The sequence below is a fragment of the Strix uralensis genome, chromosome 2, assembly GCF_047716275.1.
Source record: "Strix uralensis isolate ZFMK-TIS-50842 chromosome 2, bStrUra1, whole genome shotgun sequence".
Taxonomy (NCBI): Eukaryota; Metazoa; Chordata; class Aves; order Strigiformes; family Strigidae; genus Strix; species Strix uralensis.
In genome coordinates, this window is record NC_133973.1 from 19,974,967 (window position 1) to 19,995,379 (window position 20,413).

Genomic DNA, 20,413 nt, shown 5'->3' on the forward strand with positions numbered 1-20,413 from the left:
AGAGAGCAGAGTACCCACAGGAATTCTTTGCAGAAATGGTTAACAGTGGATTCTCAATGTCTCTCAAGACCTTGCTTCTTAAAAAGCCTTTCAGGGCCCTGTTACTGCATGGACAAGCAATCAGATGCTTGGGGGACAGGTTTTGCTACCCTTTTCCTTCTGAGTTGGCCTCACATCTCAGGGTGCAGAGGTGTTCTAGGGGATGCAAGGAGGGAGCATTTCCATTGCAAGAGGATGGAAGCTCTGCTCTCTGACCAGCTCTTCCCTGGTAATGCAGAAGCAGGCAGGGGAGCTGGAGGGGGTTTCTGTTAGCCAGTCAGTCAATCATTTCTTGATGTTTATTATTTATCCCCCTGGCCAAGCCCTCCCCTCGTCCCTGCCACTCTGGGCGATGGGAATTTTTGTGATCTCTGAGCAGCAGAGGCTGGCAGGCAGCCTGATCGATGCTAGCAGCTCATTCTCAGACACGTGAGAGGAGAAACATCAACAAGGAGAGATGGAGTTAGAACTTTATTAGAAGAAACCTAGGCACAATTGACTAAAATCTCATGTTAAGGAGAGCACGCGGGTCTTTTCAGGATTAAAAAATACACATATATAAAACACCTTACAAACAAAAAAATGGTTTCCCCCCTTCTGTGTGTGAATATGTATGTATGTGTACAGGGAACTGTACCAAAGTTAACTATGTATCAGAAGCAAGGATTCACAATCCCTTTCAGGGGCCCTAAGAGAGGGAATGGCTCAGTCTCCTCATAAGCTTGTCCCCAGCCATTCGCTTATGCAGTCCAAAGTTGGGAAGCTGTGGCCCATATCTGAAAGGGCAGAGTAAAAAACGGGGAGCACCTTAGCTCTGTTTAGCAAATCTCTTTAAAAGAGGGATGTCAGCTCTGCAAACGTATCTAGAGTGGGAGATGCCTACAGATTCACCCACCAGATTCACTGTGTGGTGTTGGCTGCTCTGAGAGGCTACTATGGTGGAAAGAGCTGGTCCATGGGTGGTTTCTCACGCCATATGTGCTAGAAGTGGAGTGGAGATGAAGATGACCTGATGGCAGAACGGAGGCTTGCTGCAAGGACAAATATCCTGGCTTGCACTGTCCGGCAGGCTCGAGAGAGCAGCCAAGAGCTGAATGATGTGCAGGACCTGGAGAGGACTCTTGCTCCTTGCAAAAGATGCTGAAGTGTTTTGGTAGGTTAGGGAGAAGACATAGGCCGTACCTCTTCTGCAGATAAACAGAGGATGTTTTTCTCTCAAGTTGGCAGCTGGCAGCACCCTTTCAGCAGCATTCAGGTTGCTTGAAGGATAAGTTTAAAAAGAAGAAAAACCACTTTGTTTCCACATGATAATTCCTCTTTTTTACTAGTAAGATATATGTTTTCACAGGAAAGTCTCTTCCGGTTAATGGATGTCTTGCTTGGAACTGATGACATAAGTATCTTGGGAAAATTCCTTAGTCTTCATCAACTGGTCATCTAAGCGATATCTCCAGGGCCAGTCTACTGTGCTGATTTAGGAGTGAGGAAGGGATTCCAATGTTAGATATGAGGCAGCTGTGCGTGGGGGACCATGGACGTCCTTATTTATGGGAAAGAGTTATATACACAGTGTCAAAAAATTCAAGTAGGATTTATTGTATAGGTAAACTGTATAAAATATGTGTATAGGTATAAAATATGTGGGCTCATGTAGAGAAAGGGAGGGTTAGAAAGAGCGAGAACAAAGCAGGTGAGAAAGTCTTTCTTTCAGAATGCCTACTGGTGTGTTTCTGCTCCTTGCAGGTCAGAGAAGCTTCAGCTCGGTATAATTGCCAAGCTGATGTAGCAAATGTTGAATAGACACCAAAGAAGATGCAAGAGGGTTGAGGCCCAGTCAGTCTGTGGAATACAGTGTTGCAGAGGTTACCTGCTGGGCAGTCTCAGGAGTCTGCTGGCCTGTGCTCTACCAGGCTAAGGACGGCGAGTCTCCAATCCCTGTGGGTCCCGTGATGAAAATATGGCCGAGACCTTCACATCTCGAGACTGGTGCCTCTCTTCAGTGCGTGTCTCCCAGAGGCTGCCCCTGCCTTAAGCTGTGAGAGCTGCTGTCTGCAATGATGTTCACTGAAAAAGAGCAAGAGGGTGTTAAAACAGAGAGAGGTTAGTGGCGAGAGTCTGGAGTCCACTTTGCAGAAGTTTTACTAAGTGCTGAGACGGCTTCTTCTCCTCATCCCTCCTGGAGACCGGTCACACAGACAAATCATCTGACCTTGCCTTGCTGCTGGCACGGCTGGTCTTGCTGAACCGGCGCTTCTCATTGAAGTAGTTCTCGGGGAAGGCAGGTGCTGCACATTCGTTGGCCACCTCCGGACTCTCCATGTAGCTGGACTTAATGAAGGGCCCTTCACCAGCAGCATCCTCCTGGCCGTGGACCCTCTCGGTGGCGAAGTTGGCGGTGTTCTGCTGAGAGGCTGTCTTGTTGCTGAAGGGGATGATGAACTTCCCATTGGGACTTGACAAGCACTGGTTAAAATCTGGTGGAGGAGTGTACATCTGGGCCCTTTCTACTTGTGGGGCGGACTCCAATCTGCCGGGGGCTGTGCTGGGGCTGGGTTTGTAAGACCGGGAGCACCTCTCTTTGGCTTTCTTCCAGCCCAAGTGGTACAACTCGGCCAGACTGAGGAATAGGGAGAGCACTGCCACAGCCAGCATGAAGACGATGAACACGTTCTTCTCTGTGGGACGGGAAACGTAGCAGTTGACAGGGTGGGGGCAAGGAGACCGCTGGCATATATACAGGGTCTCCAGGAAGATCCCGTACAAGACGTACTGTCCCACAATGAAGGCCACTTCCATGGCAGTGCGAATCAAAATGCTGTAGACGTAGGTGTTCAGCAGACTGCCCCTGAGTATGATTTTGCCTCCTGATTCATCCCAGCAAGACAGCTCAGCCTTCTCTGGCACGGGGCACTTCTGCTGGTAGTAAGTGTCACCGCTGTTTTTCATCTCCCGGGCCTCTATTTCTGCCTCCTTCATCTTCCTCTTTTCCTCCATGCGCACTGTGTGCATTGCATGGCCCATGTACACCAGAGATGGGGTGGAGACAAAGATGATCTGGAGGACCCAGAAACGGACGTGGGAGATGGGGAAAGCCTTGTCATAGCAGACGTTCTCGCAGCCAGGCTGCTGGGTGTCACACATGAAGTCAGACTGCTCGTCGCCCCAGGAGGACTCAGCTGCTGTACCCAGCACCAGCATACGGAAGATGAAGAGCACGGTCAACCAGACTTTCCCCACCACTGTGGAGTGTTTGTGGACCTCCTCGAGGAACTCTCCCAGGAAACTCCAGTCCCCCATTTCTGCTCACCAGGACGGGTGAGAAGTCTTGAAGGGAGAATTGGATACAGCCTCTGTGGGAGAAAACAGAACAGAGCGGTTCTAAAGAGGGTTAGAAAATGCCCAACCAGGAATGCATGGAGTGGAAAGGTTTGTTTTGTGTCGAAGGAAATGTTTTCATTTGACCTGAAACCGATCAGGTCTAGCTTGCTGAAAACTTTGTTTCACATCCACTGAAACCAATGTGCTGTTTTGGTTTTTTTTTTTAATTCAGCTACTGAAACAAAAAATTATCTTTTTTTGCATAATCCAACTACAACCTGTTAAACAGGCTGCCAAAACTTTGAGGGCGAGCCAGATTTATTCTTGGTTCAGAAAGTCCTTTCACTACAGTCTGCATATTGCATCCTCTGTGGACCGTGTAGTTAAAGCAGCATTCATTGTCTACAGATTGCGCTCTGGGGAATCCTTAATGGGCTGATCCCCTGGGAGAGAAGACTGGAGTGTACAACTTGGTCTGAGCGGTGCCTTGGCACTTTCATATGTTGCCTTTCTGTAATACCTGCACTGACACCTGGAACGTGAACTGCTCGCCGCTCCGGGCTTCATTTCTGAGCTCGATGCCACACTGAAAGAAATGCAAAGAAAACCTTCCTGATGCCCACCTGCCCCTTGCCCATCGGTTTTGCTTTGGTTTCCAATGTCACCAGTTGCAAGTGTTTCATTTACAAGTTGCAAATGTTTTGGGGAGTGTAAAGACTTTGGCGAGTTGTGCCAGTCCTGTAAACCTAATCTGCTGCTGCCCTGTCACACCGCTCTGAGAGGGAGCTGCTGCAAAATGTAAATGGTGGATCTTGCTTCCTCCTTTTTTCTTAAGCTCAGACAAAATTCACAGTTCAAAGGACACAGACAAAGAAAAATGCCTTCTTTGAAACACCTCCCAAGAACCAGCAGCTCCTGGGAAGTGCCATTTGGTGGGTGGTCTGATGAGAGGAAAGGTTTGGTGGGCTGGTAGTAAAGTTGTAAAGTGAGGATGGAGGAGAGCCTGCTTCAATTTTGTTTCTGACTGACAGACGGTTTCTGGCCAAGTCACTTAACCTCACGTATAAAAAGAGAACGATGGATTTAATCCATCTTTTGCGGGGCTCTGTGGGAGTGCTTGAGCACTCATTTGATCCAGTAATACTCACCATACTTACCTTCTCAGGGCACTGCAAAGCTCTCCCTTGTGCATGAGTTAAGGGCTAGGTGCTATAAAGTGTGCAGTATTACCCTGGAGATAATATTCTCCCACAGTCACTCTTTTTGAAAATACCCTTTTAATAAATACATGAAAAAATAATCATCATAATGAAATATTTAAAACACTACACAAGACAAATCCCAAAGCTGTAGGGACCAAATTGTTAACTCTCCTTCTTTATCGTCCCTTGTCTTGTCTTTAAGAGCCAATTATTTTTAGTGTGCAAAGAACGTCTGTGGAGAGTAGACACTATTAAAAGCTGAAAATTTACTGCAGCAATACTGTGTAGGTATCCTGTGAGCAAAAGCTGGAGAGCATAGAGATACGCTTGTTGGGGGAACAATATCCCCTCCTCTGGTTATGTGAGTGATATAATTTAATGTAGCCATGCACACGATGATTTATGCCATCACTTGTTTATATGTGGTGTCCATCTGCAAGGATGGATGGGACAAAGATCAAAAGCTGAATCCTTGAACTCCTGGTGCTGCTGAGGGCTGTGTGTGGAAGGGCGAGGGTTGCCCAGGTAGGGAGACAGGGAGGTGACCACTTGCTGCCCCACCGCCTGTCAGCAGCCGTGTGAGGAGGGAGAAGGGGTGTACCAGGAAGCAAAGGATGGGCTTTGGTTCTTTCTTGCTTTGGCAGGCATGCTGCAATCGTGCTGATGTAGATCCTGGTGACTGCTTGGCGTATGCATAAGCTTTCATCTGCTGCCAGCTCAGAACTGGAGGAGCAGTAACACAGAAAATCAGCTACTCTTTCTGACTCCTCTTGTCTGCACTGGTAAAAAGAGGCAAATGTGTGGGTCTGTCTTACCTCCTGAAATTTCTTTAGTGCACTTACTGCATTCTGGAGAAATTAGCATATGGCTTCATTCTGTGAGCACCAGGGGATTAAATACAGGCTGATAAATCAGTGATGGGAAATATTTACAGACTGTTGCACTGAAATCAGTGTTTTCAATTTATTTTTTTTTTTCCCCAGAGTGCAGACAAGGCAACCAGCTATCTACAGTTCAGTGTACAGGTGCGCCCGACATCAGTATGCCATGGCACAACTGTACATGTGGAATATTCCTTCCCAGACAGCATGAACAATGGTGGGTGTCCTAATTTTTTCCAGGTTAGTTTATGTTGTTTGCAGGTGCCCCTATTGCTCCTGCTGTTGTTAGCTGACAGCTGCCTTTTCTTGATTCACCTTGCTTGTTAGGGTAAAAATGAACATGGTTCTCCCTGGCTGTGCCAAGGCTGAGTTTTCCTGCCTGCCATGGGCATGTGCAATCACAAACTGAGCACCTCTTCCCATCAGTTCTACCATGTGCAGGTAGTTTGGGGTTTTACTATGGCTTGTTTTCCCTAGGGAAAACCTAGACACTTGCAAATTGTAAAAATCAATGTGTACAGAACACAAAGTGAAGCAAATGTAAGTGCAAGAGGAGTCCAGAAGTAAAAAATGTTAATGGATGTGAGAATAACAGTAATTCATCTGCCTCACATATGCACAAAATTTTCCAAGAGGATGTAAATCAGAAGGATGTGAGGCTGGCAGCCATGAGGTTTAGGCCACAGATGATAGGGCTATTTCCTCTGCCCTTCCCTGCTGGCTGCTCCCCTGCCCAAGCTGTTTAAAGGAGGGGCTGCCCAGAGATGCCCCCTCATCATCCTGCTACAGCCCCATAGAGAGCTGAGGTGGCTGCTGCAAGGGGTAGGTGGCCACAGGAGAATGGATTTTGGAAACCAAAAGAAGGAGTTTCTCTCCTAGGGCAGTGTTTTTGGCTTAGATGTTTTTTAGTTATTAGCGAGTTTTTTTTGCAATGCCAGGCCAAGGGCCTTCTAGAGCAACAGAAGAGAGCATCTAGCTCTCTGCTGCCAGCAAGCAAAGAAGGATTGTGTCACCTCCTGACAGCTTTTCCTGGCTATGCAGGACTGCGTCTGATCTAGCCTTTCTCCTCAGGGCTTTACTATTCTTGGGGATTTTCCATATAGTACCCTTTCCTCATTCCCAGACTACTGCTGTCCTCGCATGCTTTGACCTCTCAGTGTGTGAGCATCTGCAGCTTTTTATATTCCCAGTTTGGACTTGGTTGGACAAGTCTTGTCTCATTCTGGTGTGACTCAGCGAAAAACACCTCTGGGTATCTTTGCGGGGTCTCAGCACCTGATAGAAGACTGTCTTGACAGCAGAGTCATGCATATTCATGCAGAGTCCTGGGCTGTGCCACTGCCCGGCCGTGCTTTTGGCTGACAACTTTCTGCTGGATCAACAAAGGAGCTGTGCGCAGTCATAGGATCTTGGCACTGGGAAACGCGTATGTGACAAAGACCAGCGCAGCCTGGCACACACCCAGCGACGTGGCCGTCCCAGCTTAATCATCACCTAGAAGGCTCCTAAAGCTGGGGAAAACTGAGTATCACACTGCAGGCCAGGCGTGGAGACCACTCAGCTCTGGGCTGCCTTGTGACTGCCAAATTCCATGATAAAAATACCCCAGTGGGGATGGCACCTGCTAGTATGTGCGGCTGGCTCGCCAGCCATGGGCTGCTCTCTGCCATTCCTCTTTTGTGCTACCTTTTTCTGCAGGAGGGGAAGTGTCTGTTGCTCTCAGAGCAGTTTAGCCCATCCCCTTGGTGATGCTGCATGCTCTGAAGGACAGGCGACTGTTTCGCATCGCTGCTGCTTGCTCCAGCTGGCACGCTCGTTCTGGTCGGACTTGCCAGGGCTTTGAGGAACAGCTAGGAAATTCACACCAGAGAGCCAGCAGGGCTGTTCCTGTGCAATCATCTTCTTTATAAGAGTTTATTTCCCCAGGGGTTGTTAGGAAGAAAGTTTCCCCCTCTTTAGAAGGCAGGCGAGACTATCAGCAGCGATATAAATAGCTGAGCTCAACACTTCACGCTAACTTTTCCCACAAGGAAGGTGACAGGAGGTCGCCATCTCTGCAGGATGTTTCTAAAATAAAGTGGAGAGCCTGATTATAACACTGTTTCTGCTCTGCCTTGCTGGGCTCACCTCTTCCCCTTGGAAGGTCCCAGGGGTGTGTGGAGCGGCTCTCTGAAGAAGGCTCCTTTGTGTGAGGAAAGAGCAGTTCCCGGGGTGGGGAGAAAGTAGCCACTGTATTTTTGCCCAATCTGCATGTGTGATTTGCTCAATTGGATACAAATCTGATAGTTAATCAGATGTCCCAACGAACTCTGAGGCTGAGATGTTTTGAAGAGGCTCATACCCCAGACTGTGTGTGGAGGCCACTCAACAAGTCCATCCCCTCTGAGCCACCAAATGGGGAGGCAGCCGTCTCCTTTAGGTACTGGGCACATAAGAAGTGACAGCCCCGTACAGTGGAGCATCCAGGCAGGAATTGCTTGTGGCTTTCCTTCCTCCAGCTGTGTTACCTCATACCAGGTCCAGGCCAGAGTGTGGCACAACAGCTAGCTAACCCTACAGGGGATGCAGGCAGAGATTTTTTTTCCCCTGTGTTGACCACTGCCAGGCTGCAGCCAGACCTGAGTGTTCCCTGCACTGCAAAACTTGACCGCTCACACCTGTAGTCACTTAGGAAGGACACTTTCAGCTCTGCACTGGAGGTTAGTAAATGCTGCTTTGCTATAGAGCTGTACCTTCACTTGAGGATCTCCACCCCCCTGTTAGCAGTAGTCCAGCCTCACAGCATTGATGCACTGCAAATGCTGCCATCTTTATCTTGCAGTTAGTGATCACTGGGGTACAGAAGGAACAAACTGCTTGTTCAAGGTCACTGTGTCAGTGGCAGTCTGGGGACAGAGCTCAGGGGCTGTCACTTGCAAACTTGTGTCCTTTTTTTCTGTGCTCTTAGACTTGCTCATAGTGATGCAACGCTGCTGCTTCTACAGACCGTAGCCCTTGTCTCCTGTGCCCCAGGACAGTACTGTCTTGGTCACCTGAAAGAAATCCCTCTTGTGCTACTCTTCTACAGCAGGTACACCTGGCAGAGCCAGAGGTTCTCTTTTGGAGGGTTTTTTTTGTGCTTTTCTAAGATATGAACATCTTGTTATTTCTGGCAGAGCCTGCAGCTGCTGTCAGTGCCCAAAAGGGAGAAGCCGCCTTTTCAGTGTACGTATGCAGTGCTCCTTTGTTGCCAGGACCTGGTCAGGAAGCATTTTGGGGGCGTATGGCTTACAACATTAAAAGATGAATAAAGTTAGAAATGTACTGTCCAGCATGGGTGTTGATGCTTTGAATTCCAGAGGCTTTTCAGAGCTTTGTGACATAGATCAATGCTAAAGCCCACCTCAGCATGTACCTTTTTGTTCGCTGTTTACTGATGTTGGCTCCTTCATATGTATATACAATAGACAAGCAGTGACTCGTTAGGCATTGTCCAAGCACCATCCCTCTGGCTTCATATGTGCATGCATGTACTTATAATTAATTTCTGCCTGAAATAGGCCAGTTCTTTAGTCAAATTTGTAACTCTGATCTGCGCATGGATCTGGACTAAATAGGTTTGTACTTCTTTATGCTTTATAAAAAAAAAAAGTCTGACACGTTTGCATAGGTTCCTTTCTAGTTCCTTGGGTTCAAAGTCCTGTGCTGAATGAGTATCAGGAAGAGTGACTCTGACTCCAGTGCTTAAATCTCACAGGAGAGGCAGAGCTCCGTGTTAACAGCTCCTGTCCTAGAAGACAGACATCCACTGTTTCTCATCTTTCTGCTCTGATGTTCCTGAGTTCACTGTAATTTCTGGAAGGGTCATGCTGGTATTCAGACCACTGGCCCTGCTTGCAGTTGCAGACAGCTTGTTATTCCTTCATGAGGTATGCTTTTCCCCTCCTCTCCAAATGTGGAAAATCTCAGAGTTCACAAAAAAGAGAGTGGGTGAGAAGATAAGGGAGTTGAATGACCTGTCACCTCCTGAACACACACCCACCCTGACGCACACAGACACACAGACAGAGGGAAATCACTCAACACCTCCAAGTGTGTGCATCAGGAATGTGTTACACACACAGATGACAGTATTATGTAGAATATTTTCATCTGAAGTGATGGTGGAAGCTGAAGACTCCCAGTTAGGTGAATTTTTATTATTTGTTTATCCAGGCCATCTAACGCTATTTTCTCCCCTCCTTGGTGAGGGTCAAATTGTGCTTTCATATATCCAGACATTAGGGCAAAGCTCTGCCTGATGTAGATGCAGGAGACCAAGAACAGAAAAGACCTTGAACTCAGATGAGTCAAGCTAAGCAATGAATTTGTCCCACTGCGTTTGAAAAGGCTGCATCAATAGTTATGTGATAGTGGTATCCAGGCTTACATTTTGCATGCAGGGAGCACCCTCTAATTCTCTTGTGATCATCTCTGTGTCTTAAAGAAATGTGGGTCCTTAGAGAGCCCAACAAATACAACAAAACTATACTTGGGATAAATTAAATGAAGGCTCACGTGCTTTTTCCTAGAAAAAACCATAAATTCTCTAATGTAAAAAAAAAAAAAATTCTGTGAAGTAAATATTGCAAAGAGGCTAATGGACATTACTCAACTTACTCCTTAACTAACAAGATGAAGAGCATCCAGTTCAGGATTACAGAGCTTGATGCTCTTTACAGTTTCTTTATCTTTCCAGGGAGAAGCTAACCTATATGAGTTCGCAGCTGATGCTAAACTGGGCAGTGCTGGGTACAGGAGAGAGGACATCCAAACAGAGCAGAGGGAGCTCTGGAAAACAGAAACATGCTGAGAAATTTGGGGACTGCAGAGGTATAGCATATATGAGAGAAACTGATCTTAAGCACTGCTTAGCCGGTGGAGGAGGCTGGTATAAGGAGATGTGGAGGTGATGGCAGGCATCACATTGGGCCCAATATAGCAGAAAAAAACCCATCCATGTCATATTAGGCTGGTTCATAGACTGCATGAGATGCAGTTTGTTACAATGTTGAAATAAAACAAACTGGAGAGGTAGTGGGAGAAGGAGAGGGCTCTTATTCAGACTTTTCCTATCTTTTCTTCCCGCCTCTTCCTCCTGTGTCTCCCTGCCTATCACTTTCCTGTTGCTCTCCTACAGTCAAGCTCCCGTCCCAGAGCCCTGCCTCACCTTTTTGGCGATTTTGGCAACTTAACTCTCTACAGCACCCAGACTGCTAACGCTTTCAGCTTTAAAAAGGGAAATTTTCAGTAACTATCTACTTCTCACTTAGTACTACCTCGTCAAATCTCCTTTCTTATTTCTTTCCAAAAATCCATAGGATTCTTTTTGGTACAGCCTCATTGCTGTATCCTTGCCTCAAGTATTTAATTTCTCATTCACGGCAAAGTCTGGCTATAACTTGTGTGTGTGTATTATTTTATATACTCAGTGTATGTACGTATATGTGCACATCCCCCCCCCCCCCCCCCCCAAAAAGAAAAGAACCCCAACAAAAAAACAATAAAAAAACCAATATTAAATTTGCAAAACCCAGCAGTAGGGAGTTAGGAAATGCTGGAGTTACTGTTCTCAGTCATCTTAATTCAATCTCTTTGTGCCTGTGCCTCATAGCTATGAGTCTTTAACCACATCCTCACATTGTCACCTCATTCTTTGCACAGGATGCCTGCCTTGTTCTGTGCCAGCCTGGCTGGGGCTTTCTTGAACAGCAGCTATTCAGTGTTTTGTTTTCTCCTCATTGTTCAGTGGGTGGCCTGTGCCTCATTTACTGTACATTATTCAAGTCCAGTTCTAAAGACAGAATTATTAGTTTCCTCATGGGTTTTCCTATGGCTTTCATCACAACAGTATCTGATTGCTTCACAATTATTAATTTACTTATTATCATTACCACCCAGAGGTGAGGAGATGGTATTAGATCAGCTTTATAGCTGAAGAACTAAGGCAGAGAGAGATTAAGATAAAAAATGTTTATTAATTTTGGAAGCTGTTTGGAGGTGTTGCTAATCTGGGTTGTTTTTTTTTTTTTTAGTGTACTTAGCACTATATAACGTATGTTCAAAGCAGAGCTTTATCTGGTTAACGCTGGAGTGGGAGAGTTTATCACTTCCACCAGCTGGACTACATCTAAAAGTTAGACATCCAGAAGATGAGAGACACCACTGAGGGAGCATTTGTGAAGAAATGTGGCTTAAGTAATTTGCCCCATCATGACAGAGAAAATTGGAGTAAGAAGCAAGAATTAACCCCAGTCCTCTTGAATAGCTTTATCTGATTTTAAACTGGAGACGCTTTTTCTCCCATCCCACTATTCCCTCCCTCTTCACCAGACATCCAAATGCAGCTGAAGACCCTGGAGCTCTGCAGCAGTCACCCTCGCCGGACTGCTTTGCTTCCCGAGCGACCCTGTGCCCTGACCAAGGCATCTGTCAGCTTTTCTGCTTCTAAGGGAGAGGAGTTTCATATGGAAATTCTCAACCATTCTCAAGGCATGTCCGTAATGACAAAGATAATGAAGAAAGACAGAAATGTAAGTGTAAACCCCTTAGTTCTTACATTAAAAACCACTGACGCCTCTTTAAAGATACACTAGAGAGACGTAGAAGCATGCACCTCTATGCTCATTGCTTACTGTGTGGCATGAATATTTCTTTGTTTTAGGAAAGAGCTGGCATGCTAGAGTATTGTTCATAGAGATCTCTCTGTTGCTTATCAATAGCCATAAAATTGATTTTTTCCCTCTCTCTATGAATTCTTAGCCCAAAGATTGAAGTTTCTCTGATGCCTCCTGGGAACTATTTCTAATTTTAAGCCTCTGTCCTCATGCGTCATACAATAGCACCCGAGGTGTGGAGCAGTCTCTGAAATGTGCTCCCTAATGACTTGGTATAGTGCTGAATTACTCATTCCTTCTTGTCTATTTTCAATGCTGTGAGATAAGTTAGAAAACAAGGGCAAACGTGCAGAATGTGTGAAATCCGTCTGAAGGTCAGAAAGAGAGGCTAGGGTATGAAGCTCTGTATTTTCTGGCAAGGTTCAAATTTTTCATGTGAGAGCCCGAAATACTAAAATATTGTGATAATATATACTGTTGAGTGGAAAAAACCAACAACCCCAAATAGTTATAGTAGCAGGAATACTTAACATAGTTCCCAAGCGACCAGAGCCTGATGAGTATTTTAAACCCTGAAGCCTCAGGAATTCTCCTAAACTACTGTTCTGCTCCCAAGGAGAGGGGTAAGAAAGTTAGAAATCTTCTGCGCTCTTCTCAGAGTAGATTTTGAAAAGACCAGCAAATGCAGAATTGTTTGGCTTTTGGTGCAAATACTGAATACTGTGAGGCTTTTGAATAGCAGTTTAACCCGCTCCTAGCTGCACACACATATGCACACATATATTACATGCATTAAGTTCTTTAGCCTTAAAGGGAGGATCACAGAGGCAGCAGTAGGGAAAAACTCTTGCACATACTGCTTCACCAAGGTATTTTGACAGGTTTATTAGCATGGAGGAAGAGTTCAACAATTAAGGGTCATTCAGCCTGTGACTTTTTTAGCTGAGGTTTGTCCAGAAATCCAGAAATTACATGATCCTCTGATGGTTTTTATGGTACTTCAGGGACAGAGGCACTGCCTCAGTTTACCTGAGTTATTAAAATCAGAGCGCCACAAAGCTCATCAGTCATGACAAATGGTGAGTAAAATGACCCTTTAGGAAATCAAAGGAGTCACCACATATCAGAGGTGGCAATTATCAGGCAACCTTTACATTCATTGTCATTGCTTCTTTCCAGGTGGATGTGTAGTGGTACTGTGTTTTCAAGCTGAGCTATTCTTTGAAACATGCGGTGGCAATGCTAGAAGTATTAAATTATGGAAATGTAATTGAATAATTATTCCAAGTATAAAAAGGGGAAAAAAGTTAGGAAGGCAAATAAAAAGAAGCAGCAGCTGCTAGTGGGAGAGGGCGTTTGTCCCTCTAGGTCTGCGTGCCTCTCTGCTGAGGCTGCCCTGGGCAGTGTTGGGATGGAGAAGAAAGGCATTCCCCCCGCGGCGCACGCAGTACGGGTGACTGGGAGATACGAGCAAGGCACTTCTCTACATTTGAGTTATGTTCCCAGGCTCCATGTCACACACCAGCCAGGACTCAAGGAAAAGAAACTGCAACGTTTTGAAACCACCCTGCGTGCTTTGGAATATAGGCGGTTCACGCAGACACTTGATAAAGTGTTTATACCCTGAGAGCCTCTCATAGGTAAGAGTTCCCTTCACCACCCTCCCCAGAGCAGCCTGACAGCATGCTGAAATGGGGTCTGACAGAAACTGCAATTTGCACATTATACTGTCTGAGGATCCTTGGGGCTCTTATCCTGCTTTCCTGTACATTGAAACCTATCGTATCCATGTTCATTGCAGGGAGGTTTCCTTGGCATTTCTGTAGCTGCCTGTGGCAAAAAGAGTTTAATTTTTAAAATGTCCCAAGCCCATGTTGTTGCTTGGGAATGTTTTGAAGAGACATTGAAAGAAAAAGTAAATTTTTAAAGTTATTTTTGGCCATCCATTTTTTCCTGCCTCACCAAGCCCTTCTCTCCCCTCATGTTGCTTTCCCCTTGAGTATAACAGCTTGATCTGCCATCGATGCTTCTGCAGTTTTGTTATTTCCCCCTCATGGTTACTTACCTGATTTCCGGTATCTTGTCTTCTGTCTCCTTTCCTTGCTTTAGTGCTTTTCCTTTCTGTAGTTGACTTGGAGTCCTTGTTCTTCTCAGTTGCTTGGTTTTATTCCTTTAATATGGTTCTCTCTCCCTTCCTCTCTTTTTCTCCACCCCCTTTCTATGTCACTTTCTGTCTTCCCCACTGCCTCTCTGCCTTTCCCCTCTTCTTTCTTCACCTACTTTTCTTGTCTCTCCCACCCCCTCCAGCTTAATCTTTCTATTTTCAAACCTAGTTTCCTGTTGTTTTTCCTTTAAAGACCATAGATCTCATTCCTCCCTCTCCATTCTCAGCCTCTCCCCGTGCCACCCTCCCCATGCTGACAAGATGCACTCGCTGCCGGCTTCGCGCTGTCCCTTCCACTTGCCGCTACTGCTGTTCCTCACACCTCCTCCCCCAGATAACATGCCATGGTCTAAGCCTTCCTTAAACGAAAAGAGACAGGGTTGTCCCACAGTTACACCAGCCAGACCCTGGGAAGCTTTTTTCCATGCAAGACATCAACGAAGGACATTTTTCTGACTCGCTCAAGCTTAATCTGGCAAAGCAGAGTTCATGTGGAGCAGGGTCCTCCACCTCTTCAAATAACATAGGACATATTCTGCTGGCTTGGACTGGGGGCCCAGCACAGCTGCAGCTTTGTTCCAGAGGGCACCCAATGCTTCCCAGGAGGGTTTTACAGGCCCCCATACCGATAAACAGAATAACCTGCCTGTCAAGAGAGGTGTTTTTTGACACACCACCCCACCTCCCGCCACACACACAGTCTGATGCCCGAGCATTTAGGCCTTTCTAAAAAATGCTTTTGGCACATCAAGTATCCGAAGTTCTTGTATTTCACGTACGTGTCAAGTCGAGCCTCTGATTCCTGCACATCAGGCCCCAGAGAGGCGGGTGAATCAGAGATGCCTTCTGGCTTTGATAAAGGCTGGTCTCAAAGAACCAGTGTCAGGAGAGTGAGATTTGCACAGAAGACTCTGCTCCCTGGAGAACTGGCTTGCTGTGCACAAGCTTTGGTGGGTGTCCCTCCAGCAATCCTTCCTGCACTACAGATGTCTCCCATCCAGAACATAATTGCCCAGTGGTCCCTATGCAGCAGCTAGAGTAGATCATGAAGTGAGACTAAAACACAGGGCTGGCCGCTCTTCTAATCTAATCCTTGTTCCCCCACTAGTTTAGCGTCCCCTTTAGTCACAAGATTGAAAGCCAGCCTACAGAGGGACAGTGCTGTGCAGAGGCTACCTCTGGTGGCATGTCCTATGTGGACACTCTCACTCTGAGGTTAAGAGTACAACTCCTTTTCAAGAGGGCTGAATCCTCACTGATGGTTAGTGCAGGACATAGAGTGCACAATAAATTTCCATAGCAGCTCAGTTAACTCCTGGTATGGAGAAACCCACAGTAATTTCCCACTTTATTTCTAACTTTATTGAAAGGCCTTCTGTGACTTTAAAGTAAATGGGAATGTTTCTGGAGTTGTTTCTCCCTCTCCTGCCTAGCAGTTGTATACCTGTGATGGAATTTCATGGGAAGGAGAATATCACCGTGTTCTTTTGTCTTTCTGGAGTAATTTCCACAAAGCATTATTATGTAAAGTCCTGTTGATTTTATGCCAGTGAAATTATCAAGGACTTCATCATAGAAGTGCCCAAAAAAAGGTGTTAATAATACAGATCTAGCTCACAGATGGCTTTGGGATAGGCTGGCTAAGGCTTGTCAAGTGTTTCTCACGTGCTATAGAGAGGCAGGTCCTGTGGGTGAGCTATCTGAAATGTAATCCCCTCCCTGCATGGCTGACACTTTGCTGTACACTCAGGCTCATCAGGTCTGATTCTCCCTGCTCACTCCTTTGCGTTTCCTATCCGAGTACTGTTCCTGAGTGGCAGACTCATTTTCCTACAGAGTTAATCTCTGACTCCAGCAGATACAGTCTAGTTCTGTTGAATGAATGAAGGAGGGGAGAAGGTTTCTGTCCAATACATGCATGTGAGGTAACTGTTATGAGCTCTTTTTTTTGGTGGTGGTGGTAACTATTTGAATTTTCATGCACAAAAAGGAAATGAGTGAAGGCAGACAGGGAGGCAAAAGACAGAAAGGTGAGTAGAGATGTTGTACGGATGCCTCAGCCAACCCCTCAATGTGTCACCCCTTCTTTTCCCTACTGCACCCTCTTCAAGGGAAAACAGAGGTGTCATGGCAGCTTCTTCAGCTCCACAGCTAGAGAAATAGCTGTTTTGCGCAGTGGTAGGCTGGGAAGAAGGATTTTCCCTCCCCTCCCCAAGAGACTGCTATGCAAAACTTGTATGACTTGAGTGAGGAGAGCAAGTGGAAGAGAATGCTCCCCCAGACAGTGGGAATGAGGGGAACAGCTGACAACTTGCCATGTGCAGCTTGCAGGTCTCAGCAGTTTATGATGCTGTGGAACGGATTTTGAAGGAAATGAGAACTAAAGCCAGGAGGTAAGGGGAAAATAGGACAAGATGTACCATCTTTTGATCAAAGGTAAATAGCTTTCTTAGGCTAAGATTTCTGACCCTCTAGGTAAAAGAAACATAGCAGACCTTATCTACCTGGACTTCAGTAAGGCATATGATATGATGTCCCTGAAGAAGCAAATTAGTGGAGAAGATTCAGCTGAAGAAGACAGAGATTATCAGAGAAATCCTCAAGTGGGTAAGAGACTGACAGAATTGAGACACCAGCTCCCTAATAGGTTGAAGGGAAGTTACCTCTGAGGCTGCTCAAAGATTGCTCTTAGGACTGATCTTTTTAATATGTGTTAATTACCTTGGCACTGAAAGTAGAAATGCTAATGAAATCTGCTGATGAAACAAAGCTGGGACGTATTGTCAGGGCAGAGGTGGATTCCAGCACTAAGAGACTTGAAGGCTCTTTGTGACTGGATTGATCAAGCTGAGGTTAACTGGGAAAGATCTAAGTCACATACTAGGAACTTGTTGCTTAGAGAGTAACAGTAATCTCTCTTAGCAGTTGGGAGTTCCTAGTTGGCAGGACCGACACGGGGAAAGTCCTGGGTGAAGGTCACCAGAGGAGGAGGAACCAGCGATGCTATGTGGGGGTGGAAAAGGCAAGTGAACTTTCAAGACATAGCAGTATTTCCAGTTGCAGTGGGAGAGCTTAATGTCGTCCAAGAGGATGTGAGACCCCACCAGAATAGTGTGTGCAGTGCTGCTCACCCACATTCAAGAAAAATATTCAGCCTGAAACAGGTGCAAAGAAAGGCAACGGGGTGATCAGAGGGACGAAGGGTGTCTCTTGGCCAAGAGTATGTTTACTTATCAGTCACAGAAGTGACTGCAGAGAGATATTTGAGCTGATTTGAAAATAGATGCAGTACCAGTTTGAGCTTTTCTGCGTTAATTATTTTGCACTGAACTTCATGTGAGTGCAGCTACCCAAAGTAATTAAAACACGGTGTGATGTGCCTGCAGGGTGAATACTATAAGGGAGCTTAGTTAGTTAGTGTGGCAGAACAAAGGTTAAGAGAGGAGAGATTTGCTGCCTGTAAATACTTTCAGGAATTGGGGGTTGGGAAAGTAAGTGCTAGGGAGAGAGGAGCACTACATAAGCTAAAGGACAATGTGGCACAAGAATAAATAGATATAAATTGGCCATGAATGAATTTAGGTTGGAAATCAGAAGGTTTCTAAGCAACAGAGCAGGGAAGGAGGTGCTGGAACAGCATTCTAGTAGCACAAGTGAGGGCGGAAACCTAATGAGATTTAGGACAGAGCTTAGTAAGTTTAGAAAAGGCCATTTGTTTTGTACTTGCCTGTTATTCAAAGGGATTGAACCTGATAAGCCAAGAGGTCCCTTTTTTATTCTATTTCCTGTACTTGCCTTATTGCCTTATCAGAGCGGCTCCCTTTCACACAGAAGCCAGGTAAATCCTGAATAGAGTTTGTGTGATGAGTTTTTCGGCATTGATCCCATGGATATTTAATGGAGGATTCATTCTGTGTCAGGGATTTAAACAAACAAAAAGAGCAGGCCAAGACAATGCATAGAGAAGGTCTGCAAATGTGCAGTAGTATAGATGAGAGCTCACGTATGAAAGAGCTTCTTCACATAAAACAGATGTTCTTGGAGCATCTGGCTTTGCTGGAAGGCTGTTTCAAATGTGGATAGATGCTCTCCTGAGATTTTAGAACTTCAAGAGACTGTCTGAAGGGAAAACATCTTCTACTTTCCTGCCATTACTGAGGACTTTTGTGCTTGGGGAGGATATCAGATTTACTGCTTTGGGAAATTTCAGAAAAAACCACCACCCAACAGTGGTTGAGATAGAAATTTCTCGTGTGTATTTCATCTCTGATGCCTGGCCACAGCACTGCACTTATTCTGATTCGTCATATTGTCCCATGCTGGACAGGCACCTCTAGTACCTTCTCTAAAGCACCAATGGATGCTACCTTCCTGGTGAAATATTTTATTTAAAATCCCCATGCGTGGATATGATTGAAAGAGAAGGACGGAGAGGGAAGTTCTCTGTTATACATTAGACCTCTTGAGACAGCTTGGAGGCATCCTCCAGCAGTAGGCAAATTCCCAAGGACAGGCTGGGCCCAAGGGAACAGGAGTAGCATGTGACAATGGGCCTCTGAATGAGGGGGAACAGTTTTATAGTCCCAGTTCCTTATTTAGTAAAAAATCACAACTTATTCCATTATAGATGGGTGTTTTCTCCTTCCCAGCCCAGAGTACCAAACCAGCACAGAGAAAAGAGGAAACAAGAAACAGCAAGGTGTGAAATGTCACTGTGTGTCAGTCTCATTTGCCAGTAAAGTTTTCAGTAAGAGAAACTGGAAGAGGATTTCATCTCACTGAGCAGAAATGACTATCTATCCCAAAGCAAATGCTTAGTTGTCAGCTTTATGTTATTGGAAATAAAGTATGGCACTCTCTCAGCTAGTGCTTCCACTTCTCAACTCTGCAGCATCTCTGAGTAGTTGAGAAGTGCTTTGCAAATGATAATGTAATTACAACTCCTATAAATTCTCTCCTTGCTTTACAGGTGGAGGAACCAAACCACGGAGAGCATAAAGGATTTGTTCAAAGGATCAGCAAGTCATTTCCAAGCAAGGAGTCCTCATCTACTTAGCACCAGACATTCATCTTGTCCTGTACACTTTCAGCTAGATGAATTGCTGCTTTACAAAAATATATGTGTGTATACATATATACATATATATGTTTCCCAAAGTGAGAAGAAAAGAAAGAACAGACCTTTACCTCTTTTTGCTGAGCCTGCACAGGTAGAGGGAGGAGCAGGTGAAGTTGACTGAAGGGTGAGCTTTAGCACAGCCCCTTGGTCTTGCTGGAGCCCACCTCTCTGTCAGTGTTTGGCTCCCAGAAGAGATCCGTGTCGGAGGGAGGACACTCTGGACAGGGTAAGCAAACCCCAGTCAGCTCCCAGGAGCTCAGCCTCCTGCTATGATCTGACACTGGCTCACTGGCTGGAGATTCCCTCAAGCCTGGAGGACCGATGCTGGGGAAGACTAGCTCCCGAGCTGTTCCTGACATGCACTGGCAGCTGTCTGCCTGCTATTCTTTTAAAGAGTCTTCATGGATCAGGATAAAAATGTGATCTTACGCAGGCGGCATTGTAAGCACAACTTGGCTCAAGTTCAGCTCTTCCTCTGGCTCCCAGCTACTCTATTTTTATTGAAGGAATTTGGGGCTATCAGAAAGGAAGTCAAATTGTTTTAGGAAAACAATAGAAAAGCAACTTGAAGTTTATTAGCTTCCTGCCCAGGGCCTGGGACCAACTTGTCAAACTTATTAGAGCGATGGCAGAGCTATTTATTTAAAAGGGCTAGCGACAAGACTCACAATTTCATTCCTGTTTAGGCCTCGGTGAAAACAAAGGAAAGCCATAAAATAATATCTGAAGGGAGCAGATTCCTAACTGGTAAATGGTGCAAGTAAGGTTGGCCTGTGAGCCATTTGTGGTGTTCACCAGTGCAATGGCTTTCATGGGATTTTGTTATCAAATGAATGCCCGGGCTTGCATTCAGAGGCTAGCCCCATCACCCCAAATTCCTTATTGTGGCTCAAATTTTCAAATGGAAGCCTCACACCTAAGATTACAAATTTGCTTGGAAAAGGTCTTCCTTTAGAGCTACTGAAGGGAGCAAAACAATACGGCAGGTCTGCAGAAGAGCCAGGAATAGAGCCCAGGTGTCCCTGATCCTGTTGGACTGCTGGAGCCCCCCGACT

General features: G+C 45.7%; 2 protein-coding genes across 7 annotated transcripts in view; one reads left to right on the forward strand and one right to left on the reverse strand.

Annotated features, from left to right (window-relative positions):
- Positions 1–497: 497 nt before the first annotated feature.
- GJA5 (gap junction protein alpha 5) lies at positions 498–19,719 on the reverse strand. Of its 3 annotated transcripts, none has more exons than XM_074857731.1 (2): positions 19,427–19,719; positions 498–3,389 (listed from the first exon to the last, which is right to left on the reverse strand). In XM_074857731.1, the coding sequence occupies exon 2, from the start codon at positions 3,334–3,336 to the stop codon at positions 2,227–2,229; it is 1,110 nt and encodes a 369-aa protein (XP_074713832.1). In that variant the 5' UTR covers positions 3,337–3,389; positions 19,427–19,719; the 3' UTR covers positions 498–2,226. The 3 variants fall into 3 exon arrangements, with proteins under 3 accessions (XP_074713832.1, XP_074713848.1, XP_074713840.1); XM_074857747.1 differs by having other exon boundaries at positions 19,421–19,719; XM_074857739.1 differs by lacking the exon at positions 19,427–19,719 and adding an exon at positions 14,141–14,789.
- Positions 19,451–20,413, forward strand: part of GJA8 (gap junction protein alpha 8) — a 46,264-nt gene continuing 45,301 nt past the window's right edge. For all 4 annotated transcript variants that reach the window (XM_074857692.1, XM_074857669.1, XM_074857687.1 and 1 more), the window contains exon 1: positions 19,451–19,584. The gene's annotated coding sequence lies outside the window, so the exon portion shown is untranslated. The remainder of the gene's footprint in view (positions 19,585–20,413) is intronic.